Raw genomic sequence first — 15,999 nt, forward strand, 5'->3', positions numbered from 1 at the left:
TTTTTTTTTTTTTTTTTTTTTGAGACAGAGTTTTCCTCTTGTTGCCCACGCTGGAGTACAGTGGTGCGATCTTGACTCACTGCAGCCTCTGCCTCCCCTGCTCAAGCAATTCTTCTGCCTCAGCCTCCCAAGTAGCTGGGATTACAGGCATGCACCACCATGCCCGACTAATTTTTGTATTTTTAGTAGAGCTGGGGTTTTGTCATGTTGGCCAGGCTGATCTCAAACTCCTGGCCTCAGGTGATCCGCCCACCTCGGCCTCAAAAAGTGCTGGGATTACAGGTGTGAGCCACTGCGCCCAGCCAAAATCTGCATTCTTAATGCCTGTTCTGTAAGTGCTGATGTTCCTTCCTAGAATTGTTCCAGGGTTTCATTTTAGGCTCATCAATACATTTTATATCAACTGAAATGTTTATTTGCTGAGACACTAGATAAGAGGTGGCTTCATCCTAGTAGAGGGGCAATCCTGTTTTTCAGGCATACATAGAAATTAGGTGATCTTTCATCTGGAATAGCCATAGATGACCAGGTTCGTCTTCAAGATCTCGATCCTCCATTCCTCATTTCCTCCAGTTTCTCAATTCTCTGAGTATGTCTCCCCATTCATCCGCAAAACAAAGACAAAGTTTCCAAAGCTTAGAGACGTCCAACTAAGGAAGTTACGATTTCCCCATCACTGGGAGGTGTTCAAGCATAGATGGGACTAACCACTTGGTGGGAATGTTGTAGGGGATCTCAGGCTGAAGATGGATAGTGAAACCAGATGGCCTTTGGGGGCCCTTGTAGACTCAGGATTCCATTACTCTAAGAGCTTTTACTTTTGCTAGAGTTAGATATTGTGAGTGCATTGACCTCTGACAACCATAAACCTTGTTGCATCTAACAAGAGGGTATTTGAGGCCCAGCTGGGATTCTAGGGCAGATGAGTACTTCATAAATATTTTCTGTGGCTGAAAATGGTGACAGCGGTGATAACTGGGCAGTGGTCCCATTCCAAAGGCTATGGTCCTCAGTGCTGGAGGTTGTTGGTGTTAGGGCCAGGTCACTGACTCATGAGAACAAGAAACAGACAAAATGTACCAGGAACATTGTTACTCCTGGTCTTCGAAGGGCTCAAGCCTAGGCCATGCTGTGGGGAGCAAAGCTACTCCTCCTCCTTCCTCTTGAATGGCTGGTTGCTCACATGGTCTTTAATCTGACAGAGTAGCTTTAATCCTGTACTCCTGGACACTTTTCCTTATCTATTTGATAAAATGATAACCCAGGAAATAAATAGGAAAGCACCTCTTGAATGGTGGAGTAAGGACCTTAGAAAATCCACTCCTCTATAAAAACAAGAACAATGGCCAAAAATGTCAAAATGAATTTTTTCAGAACTTTTAACAAATGACGTGCAACAATCCAAGCAGCATTTATTCAAGAGAAATGGCTAAATATCAGTAAGAACAGTGGGCCTTGTGTTTTCACTTGCCCTATTCCAATCCCCTTCTCCCAGGCTCTGCAGTAGCCTTGACCACTACAGCCTTGCAGCCATGGGGCTCTGACATCCAGCAGCCTCATAGCCATGGAGCTGTGCAAACCAATTGCCTTATAGCTGTTGGAGGGAGTAAAGTCGATTTGGAGCTCCACCCCTGAGAAGTACTATTTGACCTACCTAGCAGGTCCCCAGAAAAGCCCTGGACATGTTGTTATTTGACCTAACTTGGAGTTTGCTTATGGGAAAAGCCCTATTGCCAGGGCATTTGTTGAAAACAATCAATGGCACTGCTTAACATTGTAGCTGCCTGCAGTGGGGATAACAGTTGGGGTGAACAAGAGGCTGGCTGAAAATGTTGAAAGGAAACTCTGGAAATGTGATGTCCATATGGGCCTCTTTGCCAAAAAGAAAATGATTCTTAGACTTAATCACAGATTTGAAAAAAATTTTGATTGAAGAATCATGTTAATTGCTTTACATGTATTATCTCATTAAATTTTCAAAACTAACCCATGACATAAGCCCTTTGTTTCATTTTAGACATGAGGAAACTGAGGCTCTAGAGATTTAGTTTCTTGCCCATAGGGCAAGAACTATAGGCACTTACTCCAACTGTTAATCTTTGCTTTTTTCTCCTACTGTGTTTGTTCTGAATTAAACAAAACAAAACAATTTTTTTTTTTAACAGAATCTTGCTCTGTCACCCAGTCTGGAGTGTAGTGGCATGATCTCGGCTCACTGCAACCTCCACCTTCCAGGTTTGAGCAATTCTCCTGACTCAGCCTCCCGAGTAGCTGGGATTACAGGTACCTGCCACCATACCCAGGGAATTTTTGTTTTTAGTAGAGACAGGATTTCACCATGTTGGCCAGGCTAGTCTCAAACTCCTGACCTCAGGTGATCTGCCCGCCTTGGCCTCCCAACAAAAACAATTTTCTAAAATGCCCTCTGTCAATTCAACTAGATGCTTTGAAATCCTCCAGAATTACCCCAGTCTTCCTAATCCCCTTGCAGTTTCATATTGGGCTTTGAAGAATGAAATGGTTCATACTTTTTACATTGTACATGTAGTGTTCATATTTAGCTCTGAATTATATGCATTTAAAGAGCATGTGGCTGGGAATTAAACAGGCAACAGCATTTCACAGGCACATGTATTGGACATGGGTGGACATGTCTTAGGTTAAGAGCCTTGAGTGCTGGACTCGTAAGTTCAGAGCTGGCTCGAAAGAAATGGGAGGTCTGAGTTTTGGTGTCAGCTCTGCCAGTTACTGAGTGTACTACCTTCACCCATCTGTGCTGCCCATCCTTCATCTCTTTAATACTCTCCACCCCCACTAGAAAACAGTAATGACACTTACTTCCCATTGGAGTGTTCTGAATGGAAGTGAAAGCTTTTAATGCAGTTGAGAATAAAGACATGACATGCCTCCAGACTGCCAGTCTGCCATTGCCAGACTACAATGCTATTGCATTGGTAAACTTACTGATTTCCAGCATTGTTTCTTTGGTCCAAACCAGATTTCACTAAGAGGAGGAGTAACTGTCCTGCAGCTGGTGGTATTGTATTTGCAGTGGCTTTCCAAGTGGTTCTCCAAACTGATGAGTCAACTGCCCAGAGCTGAGGTGCAGCAATAATTGAAGGCCTTGGAGTAAATCGAGGGTGCAAGTGTTGCTGGCTTTTCCCTAGACTTCTGGCTACACTCTTAGAGGTAGGGCTGAGAGATAAAATAAAGATCATCCTGTTAATTTGAATTTCAGATAAACAACAAATACTTTTAATATAAATATGTCTTACACAATATTTGTGGCATATTTATACTAAGAACTATTATTTATTACAAATGTATTTATTTGCTATTTTTTTTGAAATCTGCCAATTCAGTTTAGAGGGGAAGAGATGCAGGGGTTGAGCTTGGGTTTGATGTTGCTAAAATATCACATCAGTAAGAAACTGCCGGTAAAACACCCTCCCTCTCTCCTTCAACTCTGGCAATGCGGGAAGACTCAGGGAACCAGAAATTCCACGTGTCTGACAGTGTCTTTGATGTGTTTCACAGTAGGGTGGGGTGGGGTGGGATGGAGAAGGGAACCTTCCTCTGGCTACCTTCTCTTTGTGTCTCTGAGTCTTGCATTCACATGGCCTCCTCTAATGTCTTATGATCAATGGCATAACAACTGCCCTGTTGAAAAGAATTGTTGAAAAGACTTCTCTTCTAGAAAATGGCATACTCAAAGGGCATACTTTTTCCATAGTTATGCCCCAGCCTTGCCACCAGCAAGATTATTCATGCTTCTGAATAAACTTCCAACACCTCTGGCATCTGAACTCAAAGTCTCGACTTGTGTATCCCAAGGTTCACCTTCCCTTGGGGCTCTCAGTGCTTTATCATTGTTCTACCTACATGGGCCTAGGGAAGGCACTTCATGCCCCCTCTAAAATCCTAGCTGAAGAGTGGGCATAAAATCCTTCTCTGGATTCCTGGGAGCTTTGTCGAGGTCAGGCTGGCCCTTTAAAACAAGAACTAAAGGGAAATGCAGAATAACCAAAACCCAAAGATATGATCTGGGGTCAGTGTTTCCCAGACTTCCTTGAGGACAGGACCCCCTGGAGTGCTTGACTGAATGTGTACATAGATTTCCGGAAATTCAAATTCAGAAAGTCTGGTTTGGGGCCTAGGAATCTGCTTTCTCCCAGCATTCCAGATAATTCTGACTTGCAGCAGAGTTGAGAACCTCTGAGGTAGCTGTGTGATGGGTCTTGAAGCCCCTTCCCATCCCAGCTGCCTCCATGTTAACCCCACGACCTGGGAGCCTGGGTCTGGTCCCCGATCTTTTATATCTCGAAGGCCATGTATTCTCAAATTCCAGACATTTTAACAAGTGCATTGGGGTTTTATTGTAGTTGCTAAAGATGCAGGTTCCTGGGCCCCATTCCAAGAGATTCTGATTCAGTAGGTCTATGGTAGGGCCTCAAAATCTGCATTTTTAAACTTTAAGGAATTCTAATGTCAGTAGTCACTGGAACACAGTTTGAATAAAACTGTTATTGGCTGGGCTTGGTGGCTCACATCTGTAATCCCAGCACTTTGGGTGTCCAAAGTGGGAGGATCGTTTGAGGCCAGGAATTCAAGACCAGCCTGGTAAACATAGTGAGACCCCAAAAAATTTTTTACACAGAAAAAAATTGTTTTTGACAAAGGAGAGAAAGAGACTCAGAATGATGACAGAGTCCTTTCTGCCTCTCTAAAGCCTGCCTTCTCAGTAAGTGGCACGTCTCCCAGGCGACTGATTCCAGGAATGACCAGGCCTTTCAGGGGAGATCACGTTTTCTCTTCCCTGGCCCAGCAGGCTCACCTTGCTGAGGATGATCAGACCTGAATAGAATGCAGTCACCTGTACTCCTGTAAGAGGTACTCACGCAGGAAGGAGCATGCATTTCATTCCTGCCCTTCTGTGTGGAATGCCCAACCCCTGTATTTAGGCAGTAGAGTGGACTTATGCTGGTTAACCGTGTCTGGCAACCTTTGACAATATGGTGAGGGACATCTAGACCAAAGATGGATTCAGAAAACATGCATAGGCTCCTGATTCCTCTAAGGTGGGGCTGCAGAAACAGTGGAACAGATTGGCAGCCTTCCAGGATGAACCCCTGCTCTTCCTTCCCTCCCACCCGCCTTTAACCCCAATTCAGTCTCCTGTCTGGCCTGGAGCAGGGATGGCTGTTGGTTAACCACACTGCTCTAGGGAGCCAGTGCTTCCACCTGGAGCAAGATCAGAATCACCTGGGAGGCTTGTTCAAATGCAGATTGCCAGGGGCCTCACTCCCAGAGTTTCTGCTGCAGTAGGTCTGGGGTGGAACAGAGACCACACTTTGGAAACTATTTCACAAAACCATTGAGCCCCAGAAAAACCACTCAGCTTCAGCAGTATGGGTCAACTTGTTCAGGACTCTGTTCTCCAGGCCTTTATCAGGACCAGTGAAAGCATTGGTGTATTTTTTTTTTTTTTTTTCCTCCCAGTCCTTCTGGATAATTTCCTTCCTTTTTCTGTGGATTCTGCCCTCCTTGGCTCATCACAGTTAGGAAAGCAACTGTTCCACCTGAAGCTAAGCCTGAGTTGGAACATTCCTCACCCTTTGCAGTGTCAGACTAGGGCAAGAGGCTTAGAGAGGAGCGGGAGGAATGAATGGGAAGAGGGAAGGAGACTGTTTTCTTTCTTCTCCTTCCCATACTCCACCTCACTTGACTTTTCAGGAATGTCTCCTTGTGGGACCTCTTGACTCGGAAATGGACTTTCTAAGTGGCTGAGTGTGTGCTATGAAGGTTAGATGGGAATGCTGCTTGAATGAGATGTTGCTGAGAGCCTCATGATCATTGCAACCATCAGCCTGACAGTTGTAGTGACATTTGGGGACATGTCTGGGTTTATTGGCCCACTGTGGCTCTGTGCTGCTCAGGAGGCTGCATTGGGCCCAACCTTGTTGCATTCCTGGGGTGACCTGCTGGGAGAGGCTGGGACATGAGGAAATTGTTCAGTGACCTGAGCTGAGAAAATCTGATTCAAGAGTCAACTTTGTGAGGATGTAAAGCAGAGTGATTAAGATCAAGAACTCTGGAGCCACATGGCCTGAGTTCAAATCCAGTTCCATCACTTAATAGCTGTGTGATTGCAAAGCAAATTATTTCCCATTTTGCAAGAGAATTTGACCTTTGCTTAACTTTGTATCTTTTACCCCCTGGGAACCTGATGAAGGGAGTGTGTTGCCTTTAGGCAACATTGCTTATGATAAAAATGTGCTCTGTGATAGAAACGGACAGGGAGACCTATTCATTCTTGTGGGAAGCCATTCTTTGTGCTTCCCTGAGTACAGTGACTCTTTTCACTGGCCTGTCACTTACGGGACCCTGGAAGCTACGCCTACAGAATTGTTACAAGTAATAGTGGCGCCTGTGAGCATTAAGCCAGGGTGGTTGCCATACTCACCTTTCCTTGCACGTTAGCCATCATCTGAAAGAGAGTAGCTTCTGGAAAGCTGTATGAACTGGGGTTCTATGGATTGGTTCCATTGAAGAGGAACTCCTGAGGCTGCCCTGCCCACAAGCTATGTGTCCTGACTTACACCCTCCCAAGTGAATCTAATATGGAGTGTGCCGGTGGTAGTCTTGTGAGCCTCATTGTTTAGTTAAAGTTAGAAAGACCCCCGGTGGGCATTATGGAGTGGTTGTATTTGTTGTTTTAACTGTGTGTGCATCTTTGTTATCTCTAAAATGGTGATGATAATGCTACCTACTTTCTAGGGTTGTTATAAAGTGTCTAATCCATAGGTGTGTGCAGCCGCCATTGTCATCATCATCATCATCACCATTGAAGGGAGGCCAGGAGGCCTTTGCTCCTTTGGGTCAGTTCCAGTCTCAGCTACTCACTTGCTGTATGGCTTTGGGCAAATGACCTTATTCGCTAAAGATAACAGCCTTTCACAGCATATTCTAGGTGCTCCTTTGGTGAATGAATTGATAAAGTAGGAGAGTCAACTGAATGCTCTTTAGGGTCTCTTCTAGTTTCATGTAATAGGTTTTGTGTGACATTGGATCAGCAAAGAAAGTTGGAGAAGGAATGGAGAAAGAGGAGAGAAACCACCTGCAGAGGGAGTGGTGTCAGAGGTCTGGAGCAGCCTCAAGAAGGGGCAGGGTCATCAGGAGGAGGAGGGTGACCAGGAGTCCTACTGACCACCCCTTAGATCTACCCAATGCTTAAGAAGAATGTAGATGACTCTGCCCTGGGAGTAATACTCAACAGAGTCTATTTTCCAGGGCAAATTAAGGGGATCAGAGAGCAATAGTGTGTGGCTAAGGGAAGGTTAAATGGTTACTTTTGGTTGTTTTGAAGTATTTCTTTGAAAAAACTGCAGAGTAGCCTCGGACCTCCCTGGAGTTTTCTTCTCTGAGGATGCTGCTCAGAATGGCAGTGGGATGAGGATTTCTGCCCACCCCCCAGATGCTGGGGGAGAAGTTAGCAATGGCCCCAGAAGAAAGCTGACCCTAATGTTGTATTTCTCACTCCCTCCTTCAGGTCTGAATGCTGGTGCTTTTTATGCCTTGTCCACTCTGCTGAATCGCATGGTGATCTGGCACTACCCGGTAAGGGAGTTCCCTAAGCATGTTGGACCTCAAGATGATACAGTTTTTAAGTCTGTCTTGGCAGGACTGGGATGACTTTTAAGTCTTCATTCCCCCCAGTTCTAGGTAGTGTGATATAGTGGTTTGCTTATGGGATTTGGAGGGAGATGGCCCTGGATCTCAACCCTAGCTTTGGTGGTACTAAACTGTGTGATGGCTTGACAGTGTGACAAGCTAGTTAGTGTTTCTGAGCTCTCATTTTTTTTTTTTTCTGCAAAAGAAGCATAATTACTTCTTGCAAGATTCTTTTTAGGATCAGAGAGTAAATAATGACACTTGTGTATATATACATAATTATATATGATACATGTATTTATTATACAGCATAGTGCCTGGCAACGCTGTTGGCAAATATATTTTAAAAATTTCTGAATTTAAATGTTTCCAGAACCCACAAGGCCTGGGCTGGATGCTGGGAATGGAATACTGAGTGGCCTGGAGTCAGGAATATGGAGATCCAACCTTCTTTTGAAAAGAATAGGCTCTCACACTTGCAGAAGTGGTAACCTATGTGGCTAAGTGTTCTAGTTTTGGAGTTCAAAGGCCTGAGTTCAGATCCTAGCTCTGAACTTAACACATGCCTTGTGACCTTGGGCTAGTAGGTTAATTTCATTGTGCCTGTTTCTTCATCTGCAAAATGGAGAAAACTGACTCCTAACACTTATGATGGGGAATGGCGAGGAGTAAATGAGGAAACGATATAAAACCTTAGGCATGGTGCCTGGCTTATAGTAAGCACTCAAAAATATATAATGATTATCTTTCCATTCCTCTTGGCATTGATAGCTCAAAAAAACCTAAGAATGGAAATTTTAACATATATATTTTAATTTCCCCATCTGTGAAATGGAATTAATGACAGATAAGATAGAAGAGTTGCTGTGAGGTTTATGTTTTTTAAAAAATTTGCCTAAAAGTAGTTCTAAGAACAGATTTGGCTCATCCCTGTCACTCCAGCATCCAATATCATGCACACACAGTCAGGGTTATATTGTTGGGAGGAGTAGTTATTCTAGAATTTTCTCCTAGGCCATATTCTTACAGGCCATCTTGTCCTGATACATTCTGAATATTGACTCTGATGGAGCCTGAGTTACCTGCCTTTGTTCCTTCACCCCATGGTGACTGTTCTCTGTCCCGAGTCTTGTCCCATCGCCGGGTGATCTTTGGGGCTATGGTTTCCCCAGGGGGAAGAAGTGAATGCTGGAAGAATTGGCCTGACCATCGTCATTGCAGGAATGCTTGGGGCTGTGATCTCAGGAATCTGGCTGGATAGGTCCAAAACTTACAAGTAAGTGACTCATCCTCTTGGACTGAGAATTGGGGACCTGTTTTTTGAAATGACATATTCATAAGCAATGTGGCTCCAAGTCATTGTTTGGAGACCTGAGTGGCCAAGCAGGTCATTCAAGTTTGACTTCTCTGAGCCTCAGTTTCCTCATTTATCAAATGAGGGAAGCTATACCCTTCTTAAGATCCTCTAGGGATCCCACAGGATCTTAAGAAGATGAGAGCTACTGAACTTGAAGGCCTAGCATAGTCCTCTTCCCCATCCCCACTCTCTAAGTAGCTTTGTGAAAGCGGTAGCGGAGGGAGAAATGAAAATGAATGGGCAAAAAACACCTCAGTAGTGGGAAGTGTTTGTGGAAACCCCAAAGAGTGGAGATGAGGAGGAGGTGATTTCACCGCCCTGTTCTCATGGCACCTTGTGGACCTCATGGGGTTAACCAAGGTGCTCTGAGCTTTCTCCAGTTTGCAGTGTATATTATCTTGCAATTATTTATACCTTGTTGGTAAATATTGTAACATACTTTGGATCTGAATGCCCAGTGCTTTTCTAAGAGCCTGGAGCTATATTAAAAGGTTTTATCAGGCTAGACAGAGTGACTCACATCTGTAATCCCAGCGATTTGGGAGGCCGAGGCAGGCAGATTGCTTGAGTCTAGGAGCTCAAAACCAGCCTGGGCAACATGCTGAAACCCCATCTGTACAACAAATACAAAAATCAGCTAAGTATAATGGCACACACCTGAAGTCCCAGCAACTTGGGAGGCTGAGGTAGAAGGATCGCTGATCACTTGACCCAGGAGGTGGAGGTTGTTGTGAACTGAGTTCACGCCACTGCACTCTAGCCTGGCTCAAAAAAAGAAAAAAAAAATTAAAAGGTTTTAGTGAATGCCAGGCCACTACCCGCGCCATGGATGCCAAATCAGCAGAAGAATCTGCATTTGTGAAAAGCAGCCTGAGTTCCTCCATTCAGCAGCTGGCCTTGGAGAAAATGCTCTGGCGAGCAGCAGCCCGACATCCTTCCCTTGTGATTTTCCAGTGCTGCCCGTTCACTGGGTACTCAGTTAGCACTGGCTGGCGGGGCAGCTCCTAGGCTGTGTTGTACTGGGGCAGAGCAGTGTCCCCGGCTGCTCTGTCAAGGCCTTCAAAGTTCCCTGTGTCTGCAGGCAACAGACAGTGGCAGACCTGTTCTCTGCCACACAAACCCGCTTCTGTGAGGCTTTGGTCAGACCAGGTCTCATTCTGGCTGCCCTCATCAAAGGCCAATTGAGACCATCCCTAGGGAGGTGGCGACGAGGAGCCTGGCTCGGCTTAATTACTGCTGGCGGGGCTTGGCTGCCATCTCATCGCTGCCATCTGTTAGTTGCTTGCTTCAGCCGGACATAAGAGCAGTGAGGACTGGCCATCCCCAAACCACTGCATAGCAGTGTCCCTTTTTCCAGGGCTTGGTCTGTGGCAGGAGGAGGGAGGGATTGGAATGTTGGCTGGGCTGGGACATGGGCAGCCAGATGATTCAGATGAATTAGAAAAGATAATGGGAGGACTGGGAAGGACACTTTCTCATCCCTCTTCAGAACCTGGATGTCACCAGTTCCTAGCGTCACGTGATGTCTAAATCCAGTGGTCAGCACAAGATATTTTTCTCCCTGTGCCACTACCTAGGCAGAGAAAGGGCTACTTCCAGTGGGATGAGACCTCTGTGATCCCATCATTTTGGAGCCAGTCCTCGCCACTCTAAGGCTCCCAGATTTGTCTAGTTTGGTTTGGAGGTTGGAAATTGGGTGGTGAGGTCTGTTTATCTCAGGCTGGGACTACAAATAGGTTTTTCTAAACTGGTCAGTGGTTTAGGATGAAGCTATGGTTAAAGTTTCATCCTGGTGAGCTTGTGGGATCATCGGGCAAGACTGGAGTCCATGACGTTGCTTTCTGCAGAGTTGGTGGGAAGAGTGTGAGGGAGGAGCGAGAAGGGAGAAAGAAGCTCCTCTACCCTTAGCAGCTGCTTTGAAGCACCAGGTGGGAGCAGCATCCTTTGGAGACTCTGACCTTGAACTTTTCCAAAGATGTAACCACATAGTACATCATTATTCCTGCATGCAGTAGCAGAAGGGACACAGGTTTCAAATCCAGTTCTGAGTTCACATCCCAGCTCTGCATTTGTTCAGCTGGTGACTTTGGACAAGTAACTTGAGTGGCCTGAGCTTCCGTTTCATTGGAAAAATGAGAAATTGTCAGATATTTCTTACAGGATTTTTGTAAAGGTTGAATTGAAATAATAAATGCATATGAAGTGCCTCACAGAATCTGGCACTCAAGAGATGGAGGGTTTAGTTTGACACAACCATAGTGTGCTGGTTGGTGCCTCCACCATGATTCTGACTTCAGGGGTGATGTGTAAAGAAAAGCTTTAAAGCTTTTGGCTGGGCGCGGTGGCTCACACCTGTAATCCCAGCACTTTGGGAGGCCGAGGCGGGAGGATCACGAGGTCAGGAGATCGAGACCATCCTAGCTAACACGGTGAAACCCCATCTCTACTAAACAAACTACAAAAAACATTAGCCGGGCTTGGTGGCGGGTGCCTGTAGTCCCAGCTACTCGGGAGGCTGAGGCAGGAGAATGGCATGAACCCGGGAGGCGGAGCTTGCACTGAGCTGAGATTGCGCCACTGCACTCCAGCCTGGGCAACAGTGCAAGACTCTGTCTCAAAAAAAGAAAGAAAAGAAAAGCTTTAAAGCTTTCATCATCTGAGTCCTGATGTTCATGGTAGGGGGGCAGAGGGATGTGCAGTGCCTGTGCCCTGCCTTAGGTAGTGCAGGGAGAAGAATGCAGGTTGAATTGCAGGAGTCAGGGCTACAGCAGAGTCCTAGGTGGGCAACATGGGAAGAGAACTGCTGGAGGGGCACAGGAGGGGTAAGCCTGAAATAGAAATCAAGACTTGCTGATGGAACTCCTGAGGGGACCGATAGAGGGAAATGTAACAGGGAGTGGGCGAAGATAGGGAAGGTTTCTCACATTGACTTTGGAAGTCAAACACTCAGTTCAGGCCGAGAGAATATTCTCTCTTAGTTCCTGCTCTCTGAAGTGGAGTAGTTCAGACTCAACAGAAAAAGCTTTGCTGGGCTGGGCGCAGTGGCTCACGCCTGTAATTTGACACTTTGGGAGGCCAAGGCAGGCAGATCACCTGAGGTCGGGAGTTCGAGACCAGTCTGGCCAACATGGCGAAACCCCATCTCTACTAGAAATACAAAATTAGCCAGGCGTGGTGGCACATGCCTGTAATCTCAGCTACTTGGGAGGCTGAGGCAGGAGAATCACTTGAACCCAGGAAGCGGAGGTTGCAGTGAGCTGAGATCACGCCACTGCACTCCAGCCTGGGCAACAAGAGCGAAAAACTCCATCTCAAAAAAAAAGAAAAGAAAAAGAACTTGTAGGTGACAGAGAGCGCTGTCATCTGACATGGTCATGGGTCTTGGGATAAAGCAGACGAACATAACTGGACAGCTTCTGGGGTAGTCCTAAACATGACTGCCACCTCATCATGGCTGATGTTTGTCCTGCTTTTTCTTTCTTCTGGTGAGGGATGGGAGAAGGACAAAGGGCTTTGCCCTTCCTGTCTGTCTAGGACATGACAGGTAAACGGGCAGCTTGATATTGTTGAGTGGGTTCTACAGAAACGGAACAAAGATATCGTAAGATGGCTTCATACTTTACTAGTCTTACTTATTTGTAGCATTGATTGTGATGTAATTAAATAATTTTTTTGTGATCATTGTCTATCAGTGTCCAACACCCTCATGGAGAGAAAGTTCTTTTTTTTTTTTTTTGAGACGGAGTCTCGCTCTGTCGCCCGGGCTGGAGTGCAGTGGCCGGATCTCAGCTCACTGCAAGCTCCGCCTCCTGGGTTTATGCCATTCTCCTGCCTCAGCCTCTGGAGTAGCTGGGACTATAGGCGCCCGCCACCTCGCCCGGCTAGTTTTTTGTATTTTGAGTAGAGCCGGGGTTTCACTGTGTTAGCCAGGATGGTCTCGATCTCCTGACCTCGTGATCCGCCCGTCTCGGCCTCCCAAAGTGCTGGGATTACAGGCTTGAGCCACCGCGCCCGACCAGAAAGTTCTATGAAAGAAAATGTCCAAGAACAAGGCCAGGCCTTGGCCTTGTAAGGCCTGTAATCCCAGCACTTCAGCAGGCCAAGGCAGGTGGAGCACTTGAGGTCAGGAGTTCGAGACCAGACTGGCCAACATGGCAAAACACCGTCTCTATGAAAAATACAAAAATTAGCCAGGTGTGATGCACATGACTGTCTCAGCTACTCAGCAGGCTGAGGCACAAGAATTGCTTGAGTCCAGGAGGTGGAGGTTGCAGTGAACTGTGATCATGCCACTGCACTCCAGCCTGGGCAACAGAGCAAGACACTATCTCTGAAAACAAAACAAAAAACAAAACAAAACTCCAAGAACATAGCAGAGGGCTTGACATGCAGCAGATATCTAATAGATGCTTGTGGAATAAATGAATGAATGAGCCTATTAAAGTCAGAAGTGTTTGATTCAATTTCTTTGCCTCTACTTGTAGAGAGACAACCCTGGTAGTCTATATCATGACTCTGGTGGGCATGGTGGTGTACACATTTACCTTGAACCTGGGACACCTGTGGGTAGTGTTCATCACTGCTGGCACCATGGGGTAAGTTTCACCTCTGGCCTATTTGTTAGAAAACACCAGACCATGGCTCTTAGAGCTTCCAGCATCCTAGAATGCAATATTGATGCCTTAGCTGACTTCTGGAGATATGGACATTGTGCCCAGGGATCTTGGTAGTACTTGTAGTACTTCCAAAGGCAGCCTGGGCTGTCTGTTCTTTTGGGATGGAATGAAGCATGAAGCACACCCTTCACGACCTCTTGGAGGCTACAACCTGTTTAGAGTCTTTTTCAGCTTTGCCTGGACAACATGGGATTATGGAAAGTACACAGGGCTTGGAACCAGAGACTCTGGGTCCTGGTCTCAGTTTTGCTGCTGCCTACCTGTTAGACCATAGGCACAGCACTTAACCATTCTGAGCCTCAATTTCCTCATCTGGAAAGGAAGATAAGAGTGACCTGCCTTGTTGAGTTGTTGGAAAGATTGAGAACAGTAATAGATATGAAAGCATCAAGAAGTGTGGTGCAAATGTAAGAAATTAAAGTTACTGGGTGTGGTGGCTTCACACCTGTAATCCCAGCACTTTGGGAGGCCGAGACAGGTGGATCACAAGGTCAGGAGTTTGAGACCAGCGTGGCCAATATGGTGATACATCAGCTCTACTCAAAAATACAAAAATTAGCTGGGCGTGGTGGCGCACACCTGTAGTCCCAGCTACTTGGGAGGCTGAGGCAGGAGAATCGCTGGCACCCGGGAGGCAGAGGTTGCAGTGAGCCGAGATTGAGCCACTGCACTCCAGCCTGGGAGACAGAGCGAGACTCCATCTCAAAAAACAAACAAACAAACAAAAAAAACAGAAATTAAAGTTGGAATTTTCTAGACCTGTTGTATGAGAAAACATAAGAAACAATACCTCTTTCACAGGAGTCTTTGTTCAGCTCTGCTTCCCAGTTATTTTCCTATGAGAGTATATATGAGAGAGAGAGAGAGAGAGAGAGAGAGAGAGAGAGTGTGTGTGTGTGTATGTCTTTATGTGCATGTGAAAGACAGAAGGAGAGAGCGTACGCTGGCACTCAGTCCTCAGCTGGCTCCTCTCCGGATGGAAATAAGGAGGACTCTAAGGTCCTCCTTCCAGGTCCCAGAGAGCCATGGAAATGCTGCTCAATATCCAGGAACTTCCCACTACCAGCGCAGGGCCTGTGTACCCGGGACATAGTCACTCAGCTGAAGGTTGAACACACCAGGCATCCTTGCCCTTTCTGTAAATGCTGACTCTGGCTGTCACTGATGGCAAGATGGAGAAGCAGCAAGGGACCCCAGAGGCTTACTGAGCACAAGGTCTCCCTGTGAACTTCTTCCTGGCCTTCAGGGGTGCCCCTCTCCTTGGTATGACCACTTAGAGGATGGCCCAGATCATTAGAGAGCCCAGTATGTCTTGGTGGGAAGAGACAAAACAGCAAAGGGAGTCCTAAGGGAGGAGGTGGGCTCCCCATCCTTCTTGTGCTGGAAGTTCTTCATCCCCTTGTTTCTCTGGTCTGGACTTCAGCTTCTTTATGACTGGCTATCTCCCGCTGGGATTTGAGTTTGCCGCGGAGCTCACGTACCCAGAATCAGAAGGCATCTCCTCCGGCCTCCTCAACATATCTGCACAGGTAGAGCTTGTATTTCCTGTTTGTTTCCTGGCTGGGCTGGGATTACATCATGGCAGCTCAGTTCTCCTCATGAGTTAGTTGACTGGGCCCTTGTTTCCTATCTTCTTTATGCCTTTCCAGGTATTTGGGATCATCTTTACCATCTCCCAAGGCCAGATTATTGACAACTATGGAACCAAGCCTGGGAACATCTTCCTGTGTCTGTTCCTTACTCTTGGAGCAGCCCTCACTGGTGAGTTGGAGCCTGAGGGCAAGATGAGGCTCAGGTTGGCAATTTGGGACCCCAGTGTCTCGATGGGGCAACAGATAGGGAGTACATATGTAGGGGGACAGATGGAAGGGTTTGTTGGGGAATCTGTTTGGGAGGCAGCACATTGTTTTGGTAGAAGGAGCATGGGTTTTGGAGCCAGAAGACTCATGTTGGAATCACAGACTGTGATACTGACTTCCATAGCTGTTGACCTTGGGCAAGTGGACCAACCTCTGGGAACCCCAGTTTTTAATCTGTAAAATGAGGATTGCTGTGATGATTAGAGCAATGTGTGCAAAGTCCCTGATCCATAAGTGAAGGCCACCGTCATTGTTGGCTTCTGCCTGTCAGGGACAGCAGCGATCCTCGGGCTCTCTCGAGTTGGCTGACGGTGCCCTCAGCCACCAGCTCTCTTGAATATCTGAAGTAAGTTTGGGATACCTGTGACCCTTAGGAAATGACGGTTTCTTCTCTTGGATGAACGTAATAACTGTGTTTTTGTCTCTCTTCCTCCTC

The 15,999-nt window shown here is 46.4% G+C and overlaps 1 protein-coding gene across 4 annotated transcripts in view; it reads left to right on the top strand.

Annotated features, from left to right (window-relative positions):
- Window positions 1-15,999, top strand: part of FLVCR2 (FLVCR choline and putative heme transporter 2) — a 70,161-nt gene that overhangs the window by 47,093 nt on the left and 7,069 nt on the right. For all 4 annotated transcript variants that reach the window (XR_001887067.1, XM_017880543.1, XM_017880544.1 and 1 more), the window contains 5 exons: window positions 7,550-7,617; window positions 8,844-8,947; window positions 13,513-13,623; window positions 15,128-15,233; window positions 15,354-15,465. Coding sequence is in view for 3 of the 4 variants with exons in the window: in XM_017880543.1 (XP_017736032.1) it covers window positions 7,550-7,617; window positions 8,844-8,947; window positions 13,513-13,623; window positions 15,128-15,233; window positions 15,354-15,465 (501 nt within the window). In the remaining variant the exon portion in view is untranslated. The remainder of the gene's footprint in view (window positions 1-7,549; window positions 7,618-8,843; window positions 8,948-13,512; window positions 13,624-15,127; window positions 15,234-15,353; window positions 15,466-15,999) is intronic.

This window comes from Rhinopithecus bieti, unplaced genomic scaffold (genome assembly GCF_001698545.2).
Source record: "Rhinopithecus bieti isolate Rb0 unplaced genomic scaffold, ASM169854v2 scaffold_11380, whole genome shotgun sequence".
NCBI classification, from domain to species: Eukaryota; Metazoa; Chordata; class Mammalia; order Primates; family Cercopithecidae; genus Rhinopithecus; species Rhinopithecus bieti.